General features: G+C 37.8%; 2 protein-coding genes across 3 annotated transcripts in view; one reads left to right on the top strand and one right to left on the bottom strand.

Annotated features, from left to right (window-relative positions):
* Positions 1-1,012: 1,012 nt before the first annotated feature.
* Positions 1,013-21,679, bottom strand: TMEM167A (transmembrane protein 167A). The gene is made up of 4 exons (XM_072359158.1): positions 21,584-21,679; positions 9,533-9,642; positions 4,518-4,552; positions 1,013-1,667 (listed from the first exon to the last, which is right to left on the bottom strand). Exons 1-4 carry the CDS (start codon positions 21,584-21,586, stop codon positions 1,597-1,599), a joined length of 219 nt encoding a protein of 72 aa, XP_072215259.1. The 5' UTR covers positions 21,587-21,679; the 3' UTR covers positions 1,013-1,596.
* XRCC4 (X-ray repair cross complementing 4) overlaps positions 21,634-25,556 on the top strand; it is a 172,076-nt gene continuing 168,153 nt past the window's right edge. The window contains exon 1 of one of the 2 annotated variants that reach the window (XM_072359156.1): positions 21,634-21,816. In XM_072359156.1, the coding sequence (XP_072215257.1) occupies positions 21,693-21,816 (124 nt within the window). In that variant the 5' untranslated portion in view covers positions 21,634-21,692. The remainder of the gene's footprint in view (positions 21,817-25,556) is intronic. The other variant, XM_072359157.1, reaches the window with a different exon arrangement.

Here is a 25,556-nt window from a genome sequence, read left to right on the forward strand (position 1 = left end):
ATGAGCTTCTCTTATCCCCAGTCTAGGAATGGCACTTTCCATACACAGAAATGAGTTCCTTAGATGCTCTAATGCTACATCTGGGGCAGTACCCACATTCAAAGAAATGGGCTTGGCTGTTCCTCAGATTTCCTCCTTGGTTTAAGGCTTGTATGTGTGCACACCATGGTTATCAACATCATGCAGCTCCATACTCCTCTGAGCCTGCAGGTTTTTAGAACCAATGCTTTTTATTTCACCTAAACTAGAAAAAGCTATTTTTCCTGTCTGCTGATTAGAAAACAGCTTTGGACCAATAAGTATGTTTGATGATAATTTAGATATGCAGATACACATGGGATAACACAAAGCTAGTCACTAACAACCACTTCCTTTCCAAGTACAGGGTGATTTGGATCTACAAAACAAAGAGTTTTAATAAGAATGACAACAGGTACATACCATGCAGATTGTTTTATTGCAGCTAAGCTCATTCTGATCACATACCTCTTCAGAACAACCCAAAATACAGCAGACAGATAACTCTAAAATGCAGTCATTACGAAGTCATACACCTGCCTAGTAAAAATACACTTCTTAGGCACTACTGAAATAAGTTACTAATTATCAGAAAATTAAAAAACTAGAATGGCAAATTATAATGAGGTTTATATCGTTTTTGCTAATAGTGACTGTAATCTTTTTTTTTTTTTTTTTTTTTTTTAAATTTTATTTTATTTATTTATTTATTTTATTTTAAACCCTTAGAACATTAGGGCATGCAACTTTCCTATCTCTGGACTACTGAGAAGCTACCTGCCCCCTCAGCTGATTTAACAACCTTGTATTAAATGCCTCAAAAACAGTAGCAGAGCCATCAGAATCTTTTTGAAAAAATAAATAAATAAATAAAAATTAGGGAATGATTTACCTGTGAGCTTGATCTCTAAAGACAAATATATATGTATATATTTACAGAACAGTCCTGGTTTTCCAATCATTCATTTGTGAATTCTCAGCAGATAGTCAGATGTCACAACTGTTATGATCCCCATCTTTATTTATGATTTATCTTAACAACAGAAATATCATTAGATTTAGAAACTAAGAGATTAGAAAATAAAAGCTGAATGTGACTTAAACACTTAATAAATCTATTTTAAGCATGTGATCATACCTATCACAATATCACATGAATTGTTCAGGCATTAAGAACTGAATTATGCAGTAAACATACTCTATAATGTTCTTCAATTTCATAAGAGTGGTTCTTTTGCCAGATGTATAATTGTTAAAATTTAATTAAATGAGTCAATCAAAAACGAAACATTAATAAACAAAACATTAAAAACCTTTTTAATTGCATGGTACAAAACATATTCTTGTGGAACCCAAAAACACAATGGACATGTTTCGAACTGTTACATCAGCAGTGTCAATATTGATGTGACATTATTATCTACATATCATACTGAAGTTAGTTACATTATGATCACCAAGAGACTGGCTACCCAGAATGTGGGAGGAGAGTTGACGATGTTTCTTAATTTTTTCCTGCTGGAATTTCTTCCATGCTTCGCTGTTTGTTAGCAGAATCTAAGGGACAACCTCCAGTTGCTACTGAACAAACAGAATGCTGAAGGCCATCACCACACAGCACACAGCTACGTAGGGGCTCTTCCTTTCACCTGGAGGCAAAGGGATTGAAAAAAATACAACTCAGGCATAACTACATAGATCTGGGCTTCTCCTAGCCTAACATGACAATTACCACATTGCACGTGCAAAGTAACATTCAACACTTTTGGTTGCAGAAATGCTGTTACAGCCATATATACTGGAGAAGAATATGAAAGGGAGATGAAAAGCTAAGATGCAGGACAGTACATGCTGCTGTATATAAAGAGAGAATTGGAGCTGTCTTCTTTAAGCAAAGTTCAGTGCAGGGACCTGTGTGTTTCTATAAACAGTCCTTCAAAGTAATAGAAGAGGTCAACAGATTAACAAGCTGCATTAAGACCTCTATTTCTGACACTGTCATAGCTTTCCACGGCAGACTACAGACAAAAGTTAACTGCGCTCCTTTAAAAGATTTATGTTCGGTAGCAAAGACAATCAATATCTATTTTCACCTATTTTCACTCAAAACAAAATTTAAAGTACCTCTTGCTCACCAAAACAGTTAGATTAAAAAAAATAAAATAAAATCTTAGGGAACTGTAACACTGTCATGGAAAGGTATTTACTAGACTGCTAATGATTTATACGGATGCTTCCGCCATACAGAGAGGAAATTGCTTTTGCCCTTCTGCTTAAGCACATTCTGTAGGAATTCACTGACTTTACTCTGGAGAACAGAGATGGCCTCCTACACTGGATTCCTCTCCCAGCCTACAAAACTGTCAGAAGCATTAACAATGCCACAGCTCTAACATGACAAGATTCCAGATTTGATGCATTCAGAAACATAAAAATGGAGTTGGAGCTGTTTGCTTAAGCAAAGTTCTATTTGTCCATATTGCATGAGGTCTCTTACCTTACTATAAACTATATTTTCTAAGATACTGTTTTCAGAGAAATGATAAAGGAAAAGAACAAGCCTGGCATTAAGGCATAATCCTCAGGAAAAGAGGCTCCTTCACTAACAGGACCCTCAAGTGTAGCAGCATTGCCCTAAGAAATAAAATAAGATACTTGTAGTGATATGTCCCACAAGCAGGGGTGGCTGCCACAGTGACATTACATGCTGTTGCAATGATCTGGCATATATTTAATTAAGTTTTGAATGAATTAATGTTTGCTATTTCACATCTGCTTAAAATAAATTTTTGAGGAAGTCCAACACTTAGAGTTTAGAGTATTATTATTTTCATAAGGCTTACACTTTCCTGCTCCTAAATTTCTTGAAAAAATCACTATGTGGCAGGATTAAACATCATTTTGCACAACTCTGTAAACACGTAGCCACTTGCTGATCATTAAAATCCTATGCACATTCTGCAGAGGTTGTTTAAACATTCTGAGTAAGTTGTATGTAAAAGGAGCCAGTAGGTACTACCATTTTTAAAAGCCTACATTCTTCCCCAGTTCTCTGTTAGTGACTAACTCAAATAAAATATTGGCAATCCCCTTCAAAAGCCATTACCCATTACTGAGGGCATGATAGTGTTATGTAAGGAAACACAGGAGGAATGGTAAGATGCTACCTCATCTCCCAATTTGAAAGAATAGATCATGCATGCATTGCCTTGGATGCGGGAAATGTAGAACTTAATCAAGTTGCTACAGTATGAGAGAAGACTGTACCAGATGAACAGGGGTTCTTAAGTTCATCAAATTGACAGGGACCTCATAAAAGCTCTTGTGCACTCTTTTAAATGGCTTTTTAAATTATTTGCTGTGCACAGCTAATAGCAAAAAGAATGCTTGTGCTTAATTAAATAGAAGATGGTAAAGTGAAGTGGTCTCTTCAACCCTGAACAAAACCTAATGCAGCTGAAATTTAGATTTATTTTTGCTAGTGCAGCTCAGAATCCATTGCTAACAGCTGCCAAATTGCCAGTATCTTTCAACTACAATTTTATAACTGGTTCAGCTATGTCTATTAACTAAATAGGACAATACCTGCAATCATTTTAATGGCAGGTCTTCACAAAAGAATGTTTTTTGCATCAGTGCATTCTGACATGCTGAAAAATGTATGTCATGTCCCTTTAAAAGGCTGAGAATGAAGAAAAGGGAACCACACATTTTCCTCTGGGTTCAGTGACAAGTAGCAACATCTAGAATTACATGCCCGATGCTTCTGCTCTGCATTAACAAGACAATCTGAAGAACAGTTTTTAATGATTTTTTTTTTTTTTTTTTTTTTTTTTTCAGATCATTGACATATATTCAAGATTTAAGTCTGGAATTCTGTAGCACATTCCCTTTTCAATTCAAAAATAAATTCAGAATCACGACAGAAAAAAAATATACAAGCGTAAATGATGGGAGAATGCCTAAAATCAGATACAGCTGATCAGCCTCCCCATAAATTCCACTTGACACCAACAGCTTTGAGTAATTCGGAAGTGCAGAAAAACTAACAAAAAGAAAAAAGCAATATCTGTGATTAAGCAGAATCTTAACACATTATGAATTCCACGTTGTTTTATTACTGTACGGTAAATATCTATTTTTTGTCAGTACTGCATTAGGTTTTCAAACCGAAGCTAGTTTTTGAGGAATCACTGATTACTCCATAAGTTATAACAAGTCTGTTTTGAGTGATTCCATGCAGTAAGATCCGCAAAAGGTTTTTGAAACTTAACAACTTAGATGTAAATTAACATTAGAAAAATTCAGGCTTCCACTGTGCTAGGTAAGACAGTCATAGCTCCCCTAGTCAATCTTCACTGTATTTAATGCAGGTAAAGGTTATGTTTTCGAAGATAATGCGTAAGTGTGGTTTCCACTGCTACCTGGAAACACTGTGCCAACAAAAAACGCACACATAGGAAAATTTTATAAAAGATATTCCAAAGAAAAAAAGTTACCAATCCTGGCGCATTTCCAGAATATTCCCAATAGTCTGCAAAGATAAAAGAAATTCATTAGGCTCTGGAGTTTATGAAGTCATTTAAGAAAAATCTCAGTCAATTTATCTTCATCCTTCCACACTACAGCAGTTCAAATAAACAGATTTTAACTTAATTCTCAGCTTCAGGAAACACCAGGTACATGCATGAGGTCCAAGCTATGAACTAAACAAACAGCGAAGTTCTAAGTCTAGCAAGTCTTTTAGGGTTTTTTTGTTGTTTTTTTTTTTTTTTTTTAGTTTATGTTTTCCTGCAGGTGTAAGAGATTATACATCACAGCATTTTAAATGTAATGCTTCGTAGCATGTCTCTGATATTTCTCTTAGCAATAGTACATGAAAATGTGCTTTCCATCAGGGCATATTCGTAGGTACAATCTGATATTACAGAATATTTGCATAGATATAGACACCAAAACAATTATTCAGGTTTGTTTTTTGTATTTTACACTGGTTTACCTAGGTAAAGTCTCTCTAATCTTGCCCACTAAGAGTATTAATGATCACAAGTGTAATTAACAAAAAGAGGAAAAAAGGTTTCAACTACACAGACTAAATAAAAACCAAAACCAAGTAGGCCACACCTTTGTAATTTCTTCATATAACTAAAGTGACTTCATATAGAATGCTCAAGAGAAACAAGAAAAGTAGTTGGGTATGCTTGAAAGTTTGCGGAAGAAGAAGAACAAAAATACTAAAGCATCTTGAATTAGAAGGGCAGTTAACTCTCAGTCATTTAAATATCAGTCAGAACTTTGTTGAAAACTTTACGTTTTAGGTTTGCTTCATAGTATAACTGGCTGCAATACAGTAAAAACATCTGGATTTGGCTACATTGACTACACGCACATTTATGAACTAAAAAACCCTCAAGGTTTTTCCTCTTCCTTCCCATCATATTTATTCACAAAATAATGTGTTAATTGATTTATTAACAAAAAATGATTTATTAACAAAAACCTTGGTCTAGATTATTTGCGAGTCTTCACCTACTACCTGCTGTGATGGCATTTCTCCAGATGCTTCCCCACAATGCTGTGAATCTGTCCCCACCCTGGTCTGGTTATCTGCTATTCCTGGGCTTCAGTAATTGTATATTTTTTCAATGTATAAATGCAGACAGGTAGGTTTGGACCACTTGATCATGCGTAACTACACAGTCAGCAAATCTCATTTTATTTAATTTTTTTTTTTTTTAAAAGAGAATTTCTGTTGATTTCTACCTAGAGCTCTTTTATCACCTTTGTTCACTTTGGCATCCCTCTTTCCATTCAGCAGTCTTTCTTTTCTGTTTGGTGTTCGATAATTCAGAAGCAAGAGTTCAAAAAGGCTGCAAATGACTGACAGTTCTGAAGGCAAAGTGAAATGCTTTTTGACCATTGTAACTCTTGTTGACCGGTTTCTTACTAACATTAAATACATTTGCTTTTTTTTTTTTTTTTTGTAAAAAAGTTATTCACGTATAAATCTCACCGAGTAAGATACACATGTAAATCTTACTGAGTAAGACATATAGTCACAGAGTCCCATGTGAATGGCACTCAAGACTATTAAATCCGTTGTTCTCTGTAAATAAAGACTTGAAGACCGCATGCAGTAAAATCTTCCACAGCCCAGTACCTCAAGTTCCCATTTCTCACAAGCGTACCCAGGAATTTGCTGAAACAAAACACTACTGTTCTCTTCTTATGCACACTTACAGAATTTTACCTGGGAAAAAGATTGTTCCCTCTTTCAGGCAGTCTACAAACCTGTAGTATGTAACAGTCTCAGCAGGGGTTTTTCTTTACCTTCCCAGAGCTTTTTCACCACACGTAACAAAGTAAAGTTCAAACATTTACATAAAGTATTGTGCATTGTTCCTAGCTTCAAAAAATTCCTTACTGGTGGAGATAATAATTCTCCCTTCTAGTGTGGGTGGTAGGAAAGAGAATCAAGGTTTCATCAGGTGCCCATAATAAATTTAAATTTACCACTGACACGAGGTCTGACAAGCCTTCTAACAGGTAACAACAGCACCTTTTTGAGATGCTTGTGCTCCTATCAGAACAGCCCAGTAGATCTGTTTGTCCACATACTTAACTGCTGAGTAGCAAATTGAGACATGAAGCTCTAAAATATCCATAATCATAATCTCTGGATACACTAGAGAGCTCACTGTGGCAGAAAAGCCACTCTTCTCCTATGCTCATACTTTAATGTTCACCTCAGGTCCACAACAAGTATCTCAAGACACAGCCTGTTTGATTATACAGAAATGATGATTCCATGAATGAATCTGCTCCAAAATAATTCTTCCTTAAGCAATTATTCAAAGCAATTGCACTGCTCCTCATTCTTGCCTTTATGTTCACCCTCAGCCTTTATGTTCACCCTCATCCTTCTTTTAATGCAGGTGTCAGTCTGGCTTGCAAGCCTGTAATTTTCAAGAAGCAACACATCAAATATATGCATGAGTTGCTGCACATTGCTTGATTTCACTGTAGGTGCTGTTGGCTATCTAAGGAAAAAGATTACAAAAAAAAAAAAAAATTCAAAGAAATGGAAGCAAGCAAGATGGGAAAGATGTAGGGGCTTCAGGTTTTGGCTGCTAAACTCATAATACTGTGAAACGCTCCTGCCATGTGTTTGCCAGGGCAATCTCGCTACAGCTTCAGGAAGGAACTGTAGGAAACCAATGCAATGCTTGTGGCAAGTCAAAGGCAATCTCCACTGCACATAAGATAACACATTTTTCAGGTTAGTAGAGAGGACAGAATTATGCTGTGGTACACATTCTTTACTACTTAGTATGAAATAGTAAATCTCCACTTGCTTTCCCAATCCTACAAGCTATTGCTCCTGACAAAGCACATGGAAACACTCATGATGCTTCAGGGAATACAAAGGTTTAAAATTGTTTGACTTAGTAGAAAACTACACATTTTGGCAGAAACCATTCAGATGAAATACAATGTTATGAGAAAGGGCAATATCACTGCAGTGTAGTTTCTCAACCAACAGAAAAATGCTACTTTACTTTCTATCTTAATTACTAACACAATGGATTTCCATCTTCAGTAAGTTTATCACTCAGTCAGAAACACAGCTAGTTACTACTAACATTTTTCCTCCCTGTAGCACTAATATTTTATTGCTACTTTTTTATGTTACTAATTTGGAGCAGGAATAATGAAGTAAGATCACCTCTGTGGTAAAATGAAGTACCAGTAGAATTTATTTTATCCAGTATGTCTAGACGTTTCCATTTGAGCATGGAATATGTTAGTGAAGAGGGACAGAGGTTTAACACAGTGCATGAGCTCCATGTAAACATCCACCATTCAAAACACAAATTTCATTGCTTCCGGGCTAACATTTTACTCTTTTGTACAAAGCGGTCTACACACATACATGTATATATATGTGTGTGTGTGTATATGTATATATTGTATGTCCAACATCTATATAAATACAAGCCAACAGATCAAATACTTAACTCCTTCACTGCCAGCAATCTTTGAAAACACGTTATGAAGAGACTTCTATTGTACTTGAGACAGATATACCTCCACAAGAAGATTAAAGGACATAATCTATGCCTGTAAAATAATTCTCTCACTTCTTACTGTGTATACCTCATTGACTATAATGTTATCTTCCATTAGCAGACACTCAAAAAAAACCCAACCCCACAACAACAAAAGAACAGTACCATTATCAAAAGAAATTTCTCACGTCAGTGGTAACTGCATGATCTCATTAGAAAAGACACAAACACTCTCATGCCAGAACACCCAACCAAAAAAAAGCTATTGTACTCTAGGTAGTTTACATTACTAAAAGAAAACTTGTGTACTCAGATGGCAATTCCAGAAGTTGATCACAGTGAAGGTTTTCAAAATACAAAAAGGAAGTTTATTGATAGTAAGGTTCTATTACAACCTTGACATTTTTCTTAAAACTAAATGCAGAAGTGTCCAAAGATACAGGGAAAAAAAAAAAAAAAACAAAAAACAAAAAAAAAAAAAAAAAAAACCAAAAAACCCCCCAAAAAAACAAAAAAACATTTTAATAGCAATCAGTCTAATGGAAAAAGTGGAGATCAAACATTCAAAGACCAAAATCTTGTATTTTTTCCCTACCCAGCTAGAATTACCTCCAGTTTTCATAAATATTATCTCCTTTGTAATAGTCCTCAATGATAGCTCAAAATTGCCCAATCATTACTTCAAAAACATAGCATTTAAATCACAGCTCTGCATATTGCTCACTGCATCCAACACTCCATGGTATCCTTTGTAGTACAAAGCAAATTGCTAAGCCAAAACATGAATGTGCTTTAAAAGTGTACAGGAGGCACAGATTTGTCTCTCCTCATTTCCTACCAAACACAAAAATCATGCTACTGAGCAGGGCACAGAACTATTTCACAGCAGCACATCAAGTACATTCCAGGAGAACTGGGAACGCAAAACAGAAAAACGGTGGTCATCCAGGAAAATGTGCTTCAGGAATAAAAGTGAGAGATACAACCACAGCAGCCAAATGACACAGAGGAGAAAAAAAAAAAAGAAATAGCCAGCCAGTTTCTGCTGTTAAGGTTTAATTCTCTACCCATAAGAATAAAAAATAAATAAATCCTTATAATAACAGCTGAAAGAAAGAAAATGTTTTCTTTCTGTCTCTTGTTTCTGTGGCATCTAAGGAAAATGTTACAAGCCTTAAAAATAACTAAAAAAAGAAATATTAGCTGGCTTTCTGAGGCAATAAATTCACAATGCAAAACTGCAAGTAATTTCAATATTCTACAGTAAGAACTTATACAGCGAAGATCTTTATCAAAGACAACCAAAAGTTTTTTATGTTTAAAGAAGAAAAACATTTTGCAAAATAGCATTTGTATTATCAACCACTATTAGAAGTTACTAAGAATAAAGCATTATAGTGAAAACCAAACAATTTGTGAATTTTTAAAATGATTGGACTACATACCCGGTTTTATTTTTGTCCAGTAAGCTGGGAGCCACGGATCTGATATAGGCACAGGTACATATGAGCAGCAAGATTACAGTCAGAATACTCTGAAAGTTGAAGATGGCAGACTAAGGAAGAAAATTAGAAAAGAAAAATTACACCTTCACAGCACAAAATTTCCCTCAATTTATAAGCTGGAGAAAATAAACGATTCCCCATACAGCACCCATTGAAAAAGGAAAATAATCAAAATCAATGTTGTCAGTGAACAAAAAACAAACAAACAACAAAAAAAACACTTCCAACAGCTTTTGTATTCTGTGCACAACAGTGAAAGAGTGGAGCTTTCCCTTCCCAGTTCCTCTCAAGAAAGGTAAAGAGCAGGTAAAAGGGTAACCTTACAGATTTGCTCCCAGGTACTTGTTCCAAACCAATTTCGGGAAACCTATTAGCGTCAGCCTAAGAGTTACAGAAAACAGACATCCCCTCTTGGCCAATAATAAGTGTAACTGTAGTTTGCACCAGTAGAGTGCTGTGATGGTGGTGGTGAAGGTGGATGTAAAGAGAAATTAACTAAACCAGTAGCACCAAGAGAGAGTAAAATACTGAATACAAAAGGCAATCATTACTATACTTCTACATGAAGATGGCACTCAAAATTCAACATATCTGTGTAAGTACACATTACTAGACCCATCTGTACTACAAGAAGACAGTTCATTAATTTTACTTTGAAATCATTTTTTTCATTTTAAATTTAAAAATACCTTTGCTAAAATCACACATATGGATGTTCATATGGGAAATGCTGGATGAACAAAGAAACTGACTTAAAGGATTAAAGATCTGTTGTCTGACAGTCAAATTAATCTGCCTACTGGTAGTAAAAAGTTCTTGAGAGACTATAATATCCAACCATTTAATTAAGTTGAAATACCAGTAACATAGAGTTAATTAATTTAAAAAAATACTGATAAGATTAAAGTATGCCTTAGCCTTGCACAGTCAAAACGCATTTTGTGTCATCAAATCGTAACCAACTATCATTACGTAACACATATGGACCAAAAATGGGTGTTCACATAAGGACTTCTGGATCTCCAAATCAAGAACAAAATCTGAAAGGAAGCTTGCTGATGCCAATTTCCAGCAAGCACTATATCACCATTCCAATAAAGAATGCACTAGCAACATTATTATTATTTTGCAGGACTTTCTCTGGAAATGTTGGAAGAAATATTTGGCAGCTAGTCCTTGTAATTTATAGCTTCTAGTAACTAGTCCAAATCTGACTTAAGATTCTCCTTACAATATTAAAATAATCCAGATGTAGGAACCTGCACTAAAAATAAATAAATAAAAAAGAAAGAAAGAAAACATTCAAAGATAACATCCCTCAAAAAGCAGTTTTGTCAACAGCACCAGGTAGAAAAACAGACAACCGTTTATTGCAAAGTGCCTAATTTTTACTTTGCTCCACTGTCATATTCAGATCCTGTTTATTCAGAACACCAAATAAATAAACAGAAAAAACAAACAGAACACATTCTTCATTCTGCAATTTTGTGCTATGGACCAATTTATGTCAAGTATCTTTTTTTTTTTCCCCTCCCCCCCTACTGCTCAACCCAGAATGCTGAGTAGCAATATGTAATTAAGTGTAAATACTCAGCACTTATGAAGGGATATTACATTGCAGTCTCCTTCACGAGGCAGAGAACTGGGTGGGATTAGTTAAGAGCACAGTGATCCCATTTCCACAGCCTGAAGCATAGCTCTGTTGATTGACGTGCACTTTCTTATTGCATCACAACTTTCTAATGTTTTGAAGCTCTGAGAATCACATTTCTCTATATAATTAAGCAAAATTAAAATCACAGTATTTCAGCTTACTACTGTACTCTTGCACTAACCACATGTTAGAGAGAACACCTACAGCTCTTTTGATACTGAGATTTGAAATATACTTAATTATGTGCATATTGTAATCATATGTATCTTTAGCGATGGAGAAGTCTGTGAATCACATGAGACAACACTGGAACGCACACAGAGCTGCCAGTCTGACTACACACACTAGGCAGGGCTTGATACACAAAACAATGAGAACGTTTCAGCTAATAACATGCAGCAGGCAACCCTTGAGTGCAGAGCTGCACACAGAGGTCAAGGAGCAGCTGAACAACTCCACCTCTGCAGCCTGGAGGACCAATTTCAGCATCCTGGTATTGCATGTCCCCAGGGGCAAGGTTAGCTGGCTCATAAAAGGGTGTGCAATTCTCCCATTTACTTCTGTCTGAAGCAGGATATATCTTGCCTCAGCTGCCTTTGTACAGGACTAAACTCTCAATCAAGCCACTGCCCTCAGTTCCTATGTTCTGTGATTAAAAAAAAAAAACAACAAAAAAACCAAAAACGGTAAATGTGATGATTACTAGGATGCAGACAGATATGGTAGGCAGTGAAGGAAGACAAGCCATATGCAGCAGCTGACAGGCAGGAAGGTTTCTGCAACAAGAGGGAGCACAGACTGGATACTGCACAAGTCAAGCAGTGAGCCAGTATCTAAGGACAGGCCGGTGCTCTTCAAGATGCCTCTAGCTGCCTTCCTCCCTAGCCAAGGCACTAGCTAAATCATCATGTGCGGGTAAGTATTTTAGCTTAGCTAGCCAAATCACTTATCCACAGTACTTAAAGAAATGGACAGATTATGTACAATGGAGAAAATACTACTTACTACTGTCTGCATACCCTTGCCTTTCAACTAGTCACAAGCACTTGTCACATTCGGATACTAGGAAGTCCTCAAATGCCCACATTAGGCATTCTCCTGGCTCCTGTGGGGCTCTGATACTCCCTGTCAATGATGAATTTGACTGGTCCTCTGGGACAGACAGCTGCTCTCAGCATAGCATGGCACTGTGCTTCCAGTGCCTGGTTCCCATGAATTCCTGCAGGCTTCACACTGCAGCTGCTCCCAGCAGCCTGGTGCTATCGGGCATTCAGATGTACATGGCAAAAAGGGCACACTGTCCCATTTGCTTCATACCAAGCAGGGAATGTAAATGTATACTCATGAAATATGTTATTAATCAATCAATAGCGGCAGTACATAATTGTTCTTTGTTGGACTTCCCACGTTTTTCCCCAGATATGCAGCATAGTGCATCATTATAACTACACGTGTCCTCCTACATAAACATGTTCTGAATTACACAAACATTTACAAGTCATTTTAAAGGAAAGAGGCATATTTCAAAATTTGTCTGCATTTTTAAACTGTAAATGATCATCTACTTCTGAATCAGATAGCTTCACACTTCACATTAAAAGTAGCTCTTATACTCCAACTGAATTTACAGAAAAGGGCAACTTGCATCCAACTGCTTGAAGCAATGTAATTCAAACCCATAAGAATTGTACACTTCTTGGAATACTTTTAAAAGACACATTGTTAATGTACCATGTTAATCTGCAAAATGCCGTAATATAGGTGGGTTGAAATTCAATTGGTTAAAGCATTTTTCAAACAGTGCTGGTTGGCCTCATGAAGATCCTGATCACTGTTATAGATAAATTCCTCAACATGGAAAAGTTGACGCTGTCTTTATATTCTGTCTTCATGTTGGTAAAAAGATTTCTTCTCAAAGCTCAGATTGCAAATGCAGAATATAATCACCACTGGTATTTTATGTTGATTTTATGTCAGCTGTGGTTTTAGTTATATATGCTTGGACTTTCCATACCTGCACTTTAAACTTTTCTGACATGATGGAAGCACCTTAGTAGCCTCTACATTCTTTGTTGCTTAAGTACCACTTTTTTTTCTTTTTAATTATTTTTTAAATTCCCTCTTCTGTGTGCTCTCTCCAGGTAGTTATGAAGCACAATTGTATTACCCGAAGCTCTAAGAACACGTTATATGCAGCAGGACTTGCAAGAGCAAGTTTGACTGCAGGTCTTCATAAATTTAAGATCATGGATTTTAATGCTAAGAGCTATGTGCCTGAAGGCTCCTTCAAATCCTTCCCAAAACTCAAATTTAGACACCTCAATATTACTTCCTCGATGATACCATATCTTACTGAAAATAATTTCATATAATATGCAGAAATAAAGCGTGAATACTCCTGAAGTTTTCTTGTGTTGTCTTTCCAATCTACAATAATATAAGATTGATGGATGATTATAGCCTCTGGAAACAAAGAAACAGATGTTAGTATTGGATCATTTAGCTGTCTCTCACATTAAAATGTGAACAAGAGCTCATACCATAGTTCAACTGCATTTAAGTAAGGCTTATAACACTGAAATCCCACATTAAAACGGTATTAACTCAGAGGTACCATTCAACTGCAGTAACAGAAAACTGAAATCAATCTAAATAAAATTTAAATGAAGAAACCCTTAAAAAGTTAAAACGCTTATTATACAAGGTTTCCATTAAGTAGTGACATTCTCATTTTCCCAACTTAAGTCCTATTTTTTGGAGTATGAAACTGGAAAAAAAAAAAAAAAAAAAAAGGAAATAAAACATGTAAGACTACTCCAAGCTGAAGGCAAAAGCAATTGCTAAAAATTCAAATATGCACATAATTATTTTCCAAACTATTCTGAAACAATTAGTTTTTCTACTCCTGCTAAACGTAACCATATAAAAATGAACAGAAAATAAGCATTGCAGAAGAGACATGCTAATAAGAATTGTAAGAAAAATACAAAATACTTGCAAATCTGTTAAATTTGATGTTTTTATTGGCAAAAGTACAGTGAATAACTAAGCAAGAGGTCTTCAAACAAAATGCAGCTGAACTTAATAAGAATCTAGATACTGTTTTGTTAGCAGTTATTGGTTGCTCGAACATTAATAAGGGTGTTTAAGTTTACTTCACATTCATCCAGGATGTGGTTTCTGAAGAATGCTTACTGTTAATTCACATTTCTGTTTAATACATTTACAGTTCCATCTAAAATACGAAGCCTTACAACCAGCCAAAAGTATGTTACGTCACAATTAGAATAATAAGTTACCTTTCCTCTACACATCTACTGAAGAAATATTTGTCTAATTAAAATGGCAACTAAGCACACAGGCACCAGCAGGTACCATTTTCAACCAAATGAAGTGTAATATAACTGCTTAAAATACAACGAATTCTTCTGCACAATTAAGAGAAGAATGCAAGTACTCACTTCCACAAAAGCTCTTAACTTTAACACACCTATTTTTCTTTAATACAGTTAAAATTCACGTTTATATGACACCTTGAGTTGACAATATTAAAAATGCAGGCTCACTTGAATACTCTGTTTGCCCCAGTAGCTAGTCAATAGTCCCAACATTGAGTTTTCGGGACAAAGCAGCTAGCAAATGCAGCATTTCCCCCAGAATCTTAAAAATAAAAAGCTAATTGAAAGCTACAATACTAAGCTTCTCTTACTGAGGTTGTTATAATACCTGGGTGATGCACCATCTACATATTTATTCTACAAATACTGCTTTTATGTTTGATGTGCCAGAAAAGCCAGGCATCTTTTCCTCTGACATTTCTCAGAAGACTGTAGCTTGCAGCTTACCATGTTTTCCATCCTTCCCCTCCATTTGATAAGGAATGATTTCTGTTGTCCCAATTCATGGATACTGAAATTAAGTGAGCTCTTTAGAGTAAAAGAGAAATAATGGAAACTTCTGGAACTTTAACTAGAGTAGGTAATAATCAGTAAAGCTCTTTAAGTGGAAATAAATCTTGTATTTTATCTCTTTCACCATTCATGCCCTAAAAATCTGTACCTTAGAGACTTCCAGAGAGTACTTGAACAGAAGGAGAAAAAATTACCCACACAAAAGAAAAAGACTCTCTCACAATCCGCTCTGGCTTCATTTGCCATTTACTGAAGCCGCACGGTTAACCATACTTGTATAGTCTTTGTCTTTTTGATAAGAAAGCTGCACAGTTTGCCAAGCCAGACAACCCTCCTTTCTGCAATTGCACACCATATTGCTTAGTTTGCCCATACTTACAAACCAGTCTTAAGAAACAATTGCAAGAGTGTGTGAATGGAAGATGTAGGAGTAATTTTAACATGCCAGCAAATTTTAACTTGAGTGATATCCCTATCCGAATAAAACCAGCATTCAAATAAAGCGAGGGGAAAAGTTAATTTACAGTACATGCTGCAACAGGAATATGAAGATGGACATAGAAGAAACTCAGAGCTAACAAAACTGAAAATACCAAAATCTTTTTTTGCTTTGTTTTATTTTACAGTATTTTAGCATCGAGGATATGTGCTGATTACTAAAGTTCTACTATTGCATCAAACTTACAAGCATCAAATATTAACCTTGCATATGCTCCACTCTAGAACAGCAAGAAAAACATATACCTTTTATTTGTCTGAATGCATCTCACCTCCATAGAAACCCTCAGCAATTGAAAGCTGAATTATACTGCTGAGCATGGTTAAAAAAAGCTTAAGAAGTTGCAGCATTCAAATATGGGATAGTAGCCACTTGTTGTTCCAAAGGCCAAGTAACAGTGCATCCTACAATTTACCTAAACTGTTATATATATGTTTTCAAACTGTTACATATAACGTAAGATTTATTTCCTTAACAGTAGAACTATCTATAACATGAAAGATAATTACTTCTCATTCAGGAACAAACATACTTTGTCAAGAAACACAAAAAGTCTGCTAAGTCTCTATGTCCTTCACTGCTGGGAAGATCTACTGGATCTACTAATGGGAGGACGGCTGGACTAGATGATCTTGTAGGTCCTTTCCAACCTCGTGATTCTATGATACTACATCTCTTCCTTGGTACAGATCAGGAGCACAGTTTGGATTTTTAACACCTTTATGACAAGTGCCAGGTGGTTCCACCTCAAAACCTAGGTTACCAAGTTGAAACTGAAAATCCTGACTGGGATTGATCCCCAGGCTCTGTGCATTAGCACTATAGCTACTGCAGTGGATGCGCACAGTGATGAATGCTGAAGTTAATTAAAAACATTTACACTGCCACATTTACTACTTTGTGCTTTTTTTTAAATCAGGATTTGGGTAACCAGCCCATTACTAATTTCAAATAGCTTGCACACACACAAAAACAAAAAACAACAAAAAACCTTTTCAACACTTTTCATGTTTTCACTGCATCAATTTGTTTCAAAATAGACATAGCCAAAAACGTTGAGTAAGAAGTGTTTGGCACTCTGCAAGGAAATGGTTTCATTCAATTGCTGTCATTCCTTCACTGTTGAGGTCTGCGGTAAAATTTGTTAAAGTAGATCGAATACATCTTACAGTTTCAAAACCAGATTAATAGAGGTATTAAAGACACGCATCTTACAACAGCAGAATAAATTGTTTCCTCTGTTCTGCAATCATAGAAGAAAAATATTTTCACATCCTCTATCTATAATAGCCACTTAAGCAGTCATTCATTACAGATTTCTGACTCCACAGCAGCATGTACAGTTACTGAAGCTATCTGACTTACTAGGCAACAACAGTGGTGTAGCAAAGCGCTTACTTCTTCATTCCTACTTAGCTACATTAATATTCCTAACATTAGCTAATATTAGCTACATTAATTATTTCTCCTTTTTTTTCCTCTCCTCCAGCAGAAGAAAATGTACAGAGGACAGATTATTCTTACTTCTACCTCTGCTAGCTGCAGTTAGTCCTACACTGAGAGGCATGTAAGAGCTGGCATGAGGTTAACTCATACTGACTGCAGAGATGCAAGTCAGTTGTGGCATGGTACAAATGATGCCGTAGCATCTTTCTGCACTACAGCTTCTGCCAAAGAGTAAAAACCTCAGACTACTAACAAAAAAACATGTCAGCTGGGCAGCAAAGGTTTTATCAGATGAAAATTTTGTTACTATAGCTGAAACTCCCTGAAAATGTATTCACTTACTTAAGACATTTCATGCCTGACGGTGTTACAAAAAAAGACATGCAAAGGCTGCATATCATCGTTTCAAATAAACTCATTACACAAAGATGTGTATACGCTGTGCATATCCAAGATGAACTTGGACAACTTTTTAAATCTTGTCTTTCTTTATCCCATTATAAAGAAGAAGCTGTTAGAAAATTTGAATCAGGATTAGTTCCTCTTTAACTTCCACATGCCAGACACAAAAGACTTCTGAAAGCATTTTTTTTTTCCTTATACAACACTGTTTGTATTAGAAAGCTTGTCTTGGATCAATATTTACTACGTAATGTTTTTAGAATAGCTTTTATGAGCAATTTTCCTTCCTTCTATAAAAGTCATTCTAAGGCAGCAACGGAGGTTGTAACAGAAACGTTTGTTCTAATGGAAAGTTTCAAATTAAATTTTCTACAACAATGTGGAATTTGAGGTCAGTTATAACCAGAGTGGGAAGGGAAGAAGCCATCTTCATGAAGCTTACTACAATGCATTCCTTCTTCACCGCCGAGTTGCAATTACAAACACATAACATAACTACTACGAAGTTCTCATGCATATTCATGTTGTTTGGCTGTAGTTGCATATTTTTACGACAAAAGAAACTGAAGACCTCCATTCACAAAGTGAAAGGCTCATCATCTTTAATATGGAGTTACTTCAGGCTTCTACCCTCTTCCCACCCACCAAACCACGTGTGTGGTACATTTTCCAGTTTCAACAGCAGAACTTCTGCTGAGTTTTCTGAAATACAGCTTTTCAAAAGTCAGCATGACAGAGTGACATAAATTTTCTGCTTCTACATAAACCAAGAATCTGTGTCATTATTATATTCCTTCCCCTCAATAATCGTTTTAATTCATTAGGCAGAATCCATTCCCTTCTCAATGTTAGTTGAAGCTAAAACTGTATTACTCATAGGCAGGAAACAAAGATAAATACAAAAATTTGTGTTTTCAGATAAAGGAAAAGACAGGTACAAGTCAGCTTCCATACACACTGTTTGGCAGAGGCTGGCCTCACACAGAGCATACATCTGGACTTACAAACCAATTATGTGATAAGAAAGCCTGGGGGACAATGGGATGGAACTTAAAGAATAATTTCCAGTGGACTTTTTCCCTTTTCAAAATCATTGCATTTACAAAGCTACCAGTTTGTCACAGTTGCAGCTATTTTTCTTTTCAGGGAAGAGAACAAACTGGATGTGCAACTCTACTCTCTTTCCCTTAATGATACTTACACACAGCTGTTTCCTATTCCACAGCCAATCATGCATGCAAAAGAAAATGCAACAAACAGTTCATGACTGTTAGTCCCACAAGGTACATTTTTTCAGCAGAGCTATGACACCAGAAGCAGCATCACAAACAATCCAAAGCCCTAGATATGCCACAGGATTATTGTTTTCCTGAGGAAGTTAAACTTCCAAAAGAGTGAGGAAACTTATTTTCACCTCTACAAACTCTTAAAACAATCTCATTAAGAAATTCTAGCTTAATTTAAGTTACTTTAAAAATATAGCCCAATTTCTCAAAAGTATTATGGACAGTGAGAAAGAAAGCTCACAAGAATCCATATGCATGCCATCACCTTTGTGCTAGATATAAGTACTAATACTACATATAAATCATGTAAATGCTTAACTGACCAGTGTAAAGTACTGCACTGATCATCTAGGTTCTCTCACTTTTTTGCTGCAGTCACTTCTGAAGTGCTATGGAAACAGCAAGGTGGTGATGTACTTCTGTAACAGCTACCTTTTAAAGGTGATGACTCCACTCATCTCTTCCTTCTCACCTTCCACATTTTCTGTATGTATGTTTTATATATCTTCTAAGACAATTTATGCTTCTTATCATGAGAGCTCTTTGGCAACTGTTTGGAGATATGGTTTAGAATCACAGAGTCACCAAGGTTGGAAAAGACCTCAAGATAATCCATTCCAACTGTCCATCTATCACTAATATTTTCCACTAAACCATGTCCCTTAGTAAAACATCTAAACACTTCTACACCACCAGGGATGGTGACTCAATCACTTCCCTGGGCAGTCTGTTCCAGTGTCTAACTACTGTTTTGGAAGATAATTTTTTCCTTGGGACAACTTGAGGCCATTTCCTCTAGTCCTATTACTAGTTGCAAGGGAGAAGTGGCTGACCTCCACCTCACTACAACCTCCTTTCATGCAGTTGCAGAGAGTGATAAAGTCTCCCCTGAGCCCTACCTTCTCCAGACTAAATAATCCCAATTCCCTCAGTTGCACCACACAGGACTTAGCTTCAGACCTCTTAGCAGTTTTATAGCTCTTCTCTGGGCATGCTCTGGCAACTCCATGACTTTCTTGTAGTGAGGAGCCCAAAGGTGCAGCCTCACTTCTCTGTTCCTGCTGGCTATGCTCTTTCTGATACAGGCCAGGATACCATTGACCTTCTTGGCCACCTGGGCACACTGCTGGCTCATGCTCAGCCAAGTGACAACCAATGCCCCTGGTCCCTTTCTTACAGCCACTCTGCCTCAAACCTGTAGCACTGTCTGGGGCTGTTGTGACCAAAGTACAGAATCCAGCACTTGGCTTATTGAACTACATTCTACTGGACTCAGTACAGCAATCCAGCCTGTCCAGACCCCTCTGTACCCCATGCAGATAAACACTTCCTCCCAGCTTGGCTTCACCTGCAAACTTACTGAGGATGCACTTAATCACCCTAACCAAATCACCAATAAGGATACTAAACAGGACAGGATCCAATAATGACCCCTAGGGAGAATCATTTGTGACTGGTCACTAGCTGGATTTAATTCCATTCATCACTACTGTCTGGGCCTGGCCCTCCAGCCAGTTCTTTACCCAGCAAATAGCATACCTGTCCAAGCCATGAGCTGCCAACTTCTCCAGGAAAGGATACTGTGGGAGATAGTGTAAAAGGCTTTGCTGAAGCCTAGATAGACTACATCAACAGCCTTTCCCTCATCCATCAGGAGGATAATAATAGGAGATGAGGTTGGTCAAGCAGGATCTGCCTTTCATGAACACATGCTGTCAGGGCCTGATGCCATGTGATCTCATTCAAGATGTCCTGCTCCACAATCTTTCCTGGCACATGTTTAGCAGAGGCTCATCTAAAAGATCTGCTAAGGAATGCTGAGGCAAATCACTTCCAGCACTTTCCTTTTGGTGACAAGATCTAGAATCTAGGAACTTTTATTGAACAATGCCATAAAGTTCAAGAGATATTAATCTTGTAATAAATATGTGGAAATTACTGAAAGATTCAGTGGAAGTTGCACACCACTGCTGATGAGAAAGCAAGCCAAAACATTCTGACAAAGCTATTCTCAAAATGAATTCTGGGTTGAAATAAAAATTATGAACAAACCTTTAACTGTACAGAATAAGAGTTTCTTTTCTATCTGTCCTTACTTTTAACATTCAAGTCTTGTACTCGTGCCACTCATCTAAAGCTCAGTATCTTAGTTGATAAAGATTTAAAGCCTGATCCAAACACAAATCCTTTGCTCATATTTTCAGCGTGTATTAGAAAAAACAAACAAACAAACAAAAAAAACCAGAAACACTGTAAAAAATTTGAACAGCAACACTAACAGGCTTCCAGGTCAACTTGTATGTCACCCACAGCTTCTCATTAAGCAAATGCACACAGGCACCCAACGTTACTAGGCATCCAACACTACTCATGAAAAACAGGAACCAGTGACAGAACCTGGCCTGCTGCTGCAACTGCAAAACATGCCTTAGCTGCACCAACAGCGTGCCCCTGACAAGGCAGGGGGACAAAACAAAAACGCTGCACCGATGCAATGTGCCACAGGCGCAGCACAGCCCCGTGCCCCAGGGAAACTAGGCAATGCCCTACAGATAGCCAACACGTCCTGCGGGGAGCGGAGGCCGGGCCCGGTAGCACGGGCAGTGCTGCAGGCCTGCTGTCCAAGCAGCACTACGAGAGGTACCCTCGAGTGGCTGAACTCGCGGGCTCGGACCCCTTAGAGAGAAGTGAGAGCGTCAGCCCCTAGGAAAGGGATTCGGAGCGGACAGAAAGGGCTCGGGGATGAAGAGACTCGGCAGGCCCAGCAGCTCCCGCCCGCCGCCCCGCGCTTACCATGGCGACGTGCTCACGGCCACATCACACTTCCGGCGGGTGCGGGGAGAAGCACCAGCGCCCTTCAGGGAAGGGGCGAGGAGGAGCGGATGGCTCTCATTGGTGAAAAATGCCCTGTGTGGGCGGGGAGAAGGGGCAAAGGACTTCACTTATTGGCTGCCGCTCGGAGGTGGGTTGGTCGTGTCGTGAGGGCGGAAGCGGCGAGCGGCGGTGGCGCGAGTGGAGTGGAGGAGGTGAGTGCGGCGCTCCGCCCCTACGCCCGAGTGTGGCCGGCGTCGGGGCCCGGTCCTGAGACTGGTTTCATCGTTTCAGAAGTGGCTCTTTGGGGAGGGGGCGGCCACTGCTGCTTCTCGTACTTACTGAGCCGATGTTCCCCTGTTTTGAGCGTCAGGGGAATGCGGTTTGTGCCTCAGGTGCTTTCCCTGAGGGTGTTCTCAGTGAGCGGCCGGGCACGCTGCCCGCTTTGAGCAGCACGAGGTTGGCAATGCCTCTCTGCATTTGCTCTTTTCCTTTCTTTTGTCTTGGTGGGGGCTTTCGGGGTGGTGCTTGGGTCACAGAGCCATGCTGACAGTGCTTGGATAGAGGCACTGCGTTCCCTTGTTATGATTACCCCATGTGTTCTATAACTAAGGAGCCCAATCGATTAAAAGAGCCTAATACTTAATATTGCTGTTGTCAATTTATTGTCTGTGAGGGAAGCTGGTTAAAATATGTAGTGACTTTATGTATTTGGTAGCTGACTTTGATAAGCCCTGCCACCACACCATTCAGAAGGGGCAGGCCTTGTTTTGGCTCACTGTGAAAATAATGCAGCACAAGGGGTCTAAACCAAGGCTGGGATTTTTCTTCCCCGCTCCTTGCAGGTTGGTTATTGTTGCTTTATTCCTTCGTTTTTATTTTTCTTTCTTTTCTTTGAGGATGTAAATTTGAGCCTGTCAGGGACTTCAGTGAAGCCAAGGCTGCACGTGTTGCAACAAGTTCTGTGGAAGAACTTTGCTGTGGCTGTTTTGTGTGTAGGGTAACATCCTTAGGTGTTGCTGTCACAACCAATTTCTGAATGGTTATGAACAATTTTGTGTCACAGAATCACATGGTCTTCGGAGTTAGAAGGGACTTTTAAAGGTCATCTAGTCCAACTCCCCTGCACTGAACAGTGACGTTCAAAGCTAGATCAGGGTGCTCAGAGCCCTGCCCAGCCTGGCCTTGAGTGTCTCCAGGGATGGAGTTCCCACCATCACTCTGGGCAACCTATTAACATGCAGAAAGTTCTAAAAGCTGCCTTACTATCTAGTGTAACTTATATTAGTGTGTTTTGTTTTTCACCTTTACTTTAGTTAGAAGTCAGTTGAAGGAGTTACAAGTATAAGCAATGAACAGTTAAACCTCTGATGACTACCGACACCCTAAATCTTAGGAACCAAAATACTTATAAACTTTTGTTTTTCTGTATTGGAGAAAGAAAATGGGGTTGGTTTTCCTGTTTTGTTGCATTTCTGGTTCCTCAAAGTGAATTAGTTACTGAAATGGAAGCATTGCTTCTGCCTCTATGGAGGAAACTGCAATGCTTAGTTTTTATTTATGGTATAGTCAGGCCTGCTTCCAGGTGGTCATCTAACTTACTGTAGTTCTGTTTGCAGGTGTGCTATTTACAGTAGTTTTGTGGGTGTTTTTTTTTTTTTTGTTGTTGTTGTTTGTTTAATACAATGCTATCTACTTTGATAGCTTATAGTAAGCTCACATACAAACTCCATTGCAGACCTTTTAGAGACACTTTTTATTTACCTGAGCTATTTTATTTTTGAATGAAGATTCCATCATTTCTATTTGGAGTAGAATTTTCATTGGTTAGGTGTTGGTGTAGAATGCTTTCAGCAGTATATTTTGCTCTTGTAGGGAATAACTTGCATACACATTTTAATTTTGAACTGGACTAGTTTCACTGAAAAATGAAGTTTTCTGACATTTAGAAAGTTACTGTAGAAAACTGTTTCTAAGCCAAATGGCCTAGAAAGTGAACATTTTTGCAAAAAAAGTATGTTTTGCTCTGCCCCACCTCGGTCCGTGTTCTGACTTGAGCTGTGTCCTGTTCCTAAATTCAGAGATAGTGTCATTAAGCTCCTGCAAATAGTCTTCAGGGTGTCTTTGTTGGATACTAGTCTTTGCTACTTCCTCTGTTGCCACAAAGAAGATAAAAGGAAACAAACGAAGAAGAAAAGGTGGTGCAAGAAGATTACTGGTGTAGGAACTTGGTGTTGGGTAGAAGGACTGGTCACCTCTAAAGTCAAGGCATAACAGACTTACTGAAGGATATATGATATCACATTGACACAAACTAAGGTAAAATTAAGAGGACAACCATTAAAGAAATTACTGTCATTTGCTAATCTAGCCCAGTCAAGACTGATAAATGTAAATGGCAAATTTACATGAAATGTTCGAAGTTGAAAAAATGTATTTATTACGTGTGTCTAGGAGCCTCTGGTGTTACTCTTCTGAGACATACTAGTAATCACATGCAAGATTATTTCATTAAGTACTACCAAATTTACAGAATTTGGAAAATCATTGGAGTAACTAAATTCTACACCTGTGTTTCACACTTACAGGTGAGTTGTGATGCTGGCCTTGTAGGAAGGGTTGTGCTCTAGCAGAGCAGACAGAGCAGAGACTGTAGAATAAATGAAAAAGGTTACTGATCCCATGTGATTTTAGAAGCGTAAAGACTGAGAACTTTTGTGTTCTCAATCTAGACATCAGCCAAATGACTTGCTATCTTGGGATGGAAAAATTAATGCAATTAGAGGAAGAGTGAGGCTGTATATCCTATCACAGGCTGCATTTGTTTTTTTACAGATGAGTCAAATGATTATGAAAGGGATTGTTTGTTTACAGGTTTACAAAAGGACCTTAGAGAGGCCACCCTCCTCAGCACAGAAGCTGGAAAGGAAAGAGAGACCACGGGGCTTTCCAAATGCAGTCATCTGTCTCAGGCTTATGGTAGAAACTTCACAAAAACCTCAGGACAGGTTTGTGTTGGCTGAGCAAGTGACAGAAGCTTAGGTAGTGGTTGGAGGCAACATTTGTGGGCTTATATAAAATTTCACCAGCTGTGAAACCTGATGTTACGAGCACAGCAGACAGTGGCTGTAGGCATTATGTAAGCTGGACAGATGTTAATTATGGTGAGAAGTAGGCTTCAAGATCATAGAGGATAATTATTTTTGAAAATAAGAGACAAGGGACTAGTGTTTGTTTGTGTGTAGCAGATATCACATTACTTACCTGCCTTAGCTTCCTGCAGGCACTGTTAGTTTGTTGTTTGGTTTGTTTTTGGTTTTTTTTCCTGCCCTGATCAGGGAAATCATAGATGAAAATGGTGTGTTGCAGTTCATGATATTTCTTGAATGTTGTCTTGTCTCAGGAAATTTGTTTCATTAACCTTGACTATGCTATAAAAAAAAATTAATTTCTCTTCTTGGAGGAACTTTTTAGTGTGTACTTTAAATTTATACTTATTCATACAGTGTTTTTTGATACTTGACAATGCAAAATAAGCTACTTTTAAAGGAGAGAAAAAACAGTGGGGATACTATATCTAAAAGCTGTTCTGATACTGTTGCAACTGTCAAGATTTGGCTGTACTGCACAACATGCTAAGTTTTTCTATGTTTGCGTATGTATGTTAGTTTAGATTCAGTATATTTGTTCACTGCTTCATTTAGGGCAGCCGCCTCAACCCTTAGCCTGGCTGCTGCAGATTCTGGCCACGGCTCACAACTACCAAACATTAGTGTGCTATTGATGCCGTGCTGATTGCAACCAGAGCATGGGTTTAATAAATAAAAATGTTTATGACAGCATTTTTAGTTACTACTTGTCTGACCTGTGAATCTTCAAAAGAAGTATATGGAGAAGCAATCAGGTATTCAACTCAAAAATCTGATTGAGTTGCTTTGCCGCACTTCTATAAGCC

This window comes from Excalfactoria chinensis, chromosome Z (genome assembly GCF_039878825.1).
Source record: "Excalfactoria chinensis isolate bCotChi1 chromosome Z, bCotChi1.hap2, whole genome shotgun sequence".
In the NCBI taxonomy this organism is placed as follows: domain Eukaryota; kingdom Metazoa; phylum Chordata; class Aves; order Galliformes; family Phasianidae; genus Excalfactoria; species Excalfactoria chinensis.

Excerpts from the sequence above, each read along its gene's own strand:
- TMEM167A (XM_072359158.1), bottom strand. Across the intron at positions 4,553-9,532 it reads CTGGACAAAAATAAAACCGG|ACTATTGGGAATATTCTGGA; the intron begins GTATGTAGTCCA and ends TTATCTTTGCAG. Across the intron at positions 1,668-4,517 it reads CTGGAAATGCGCCAGGATTG|GTGAAAGGAAGAGCCCCTAC; the intron begins GTAACTTTTTTT and ends CTTTGCCTCCAG.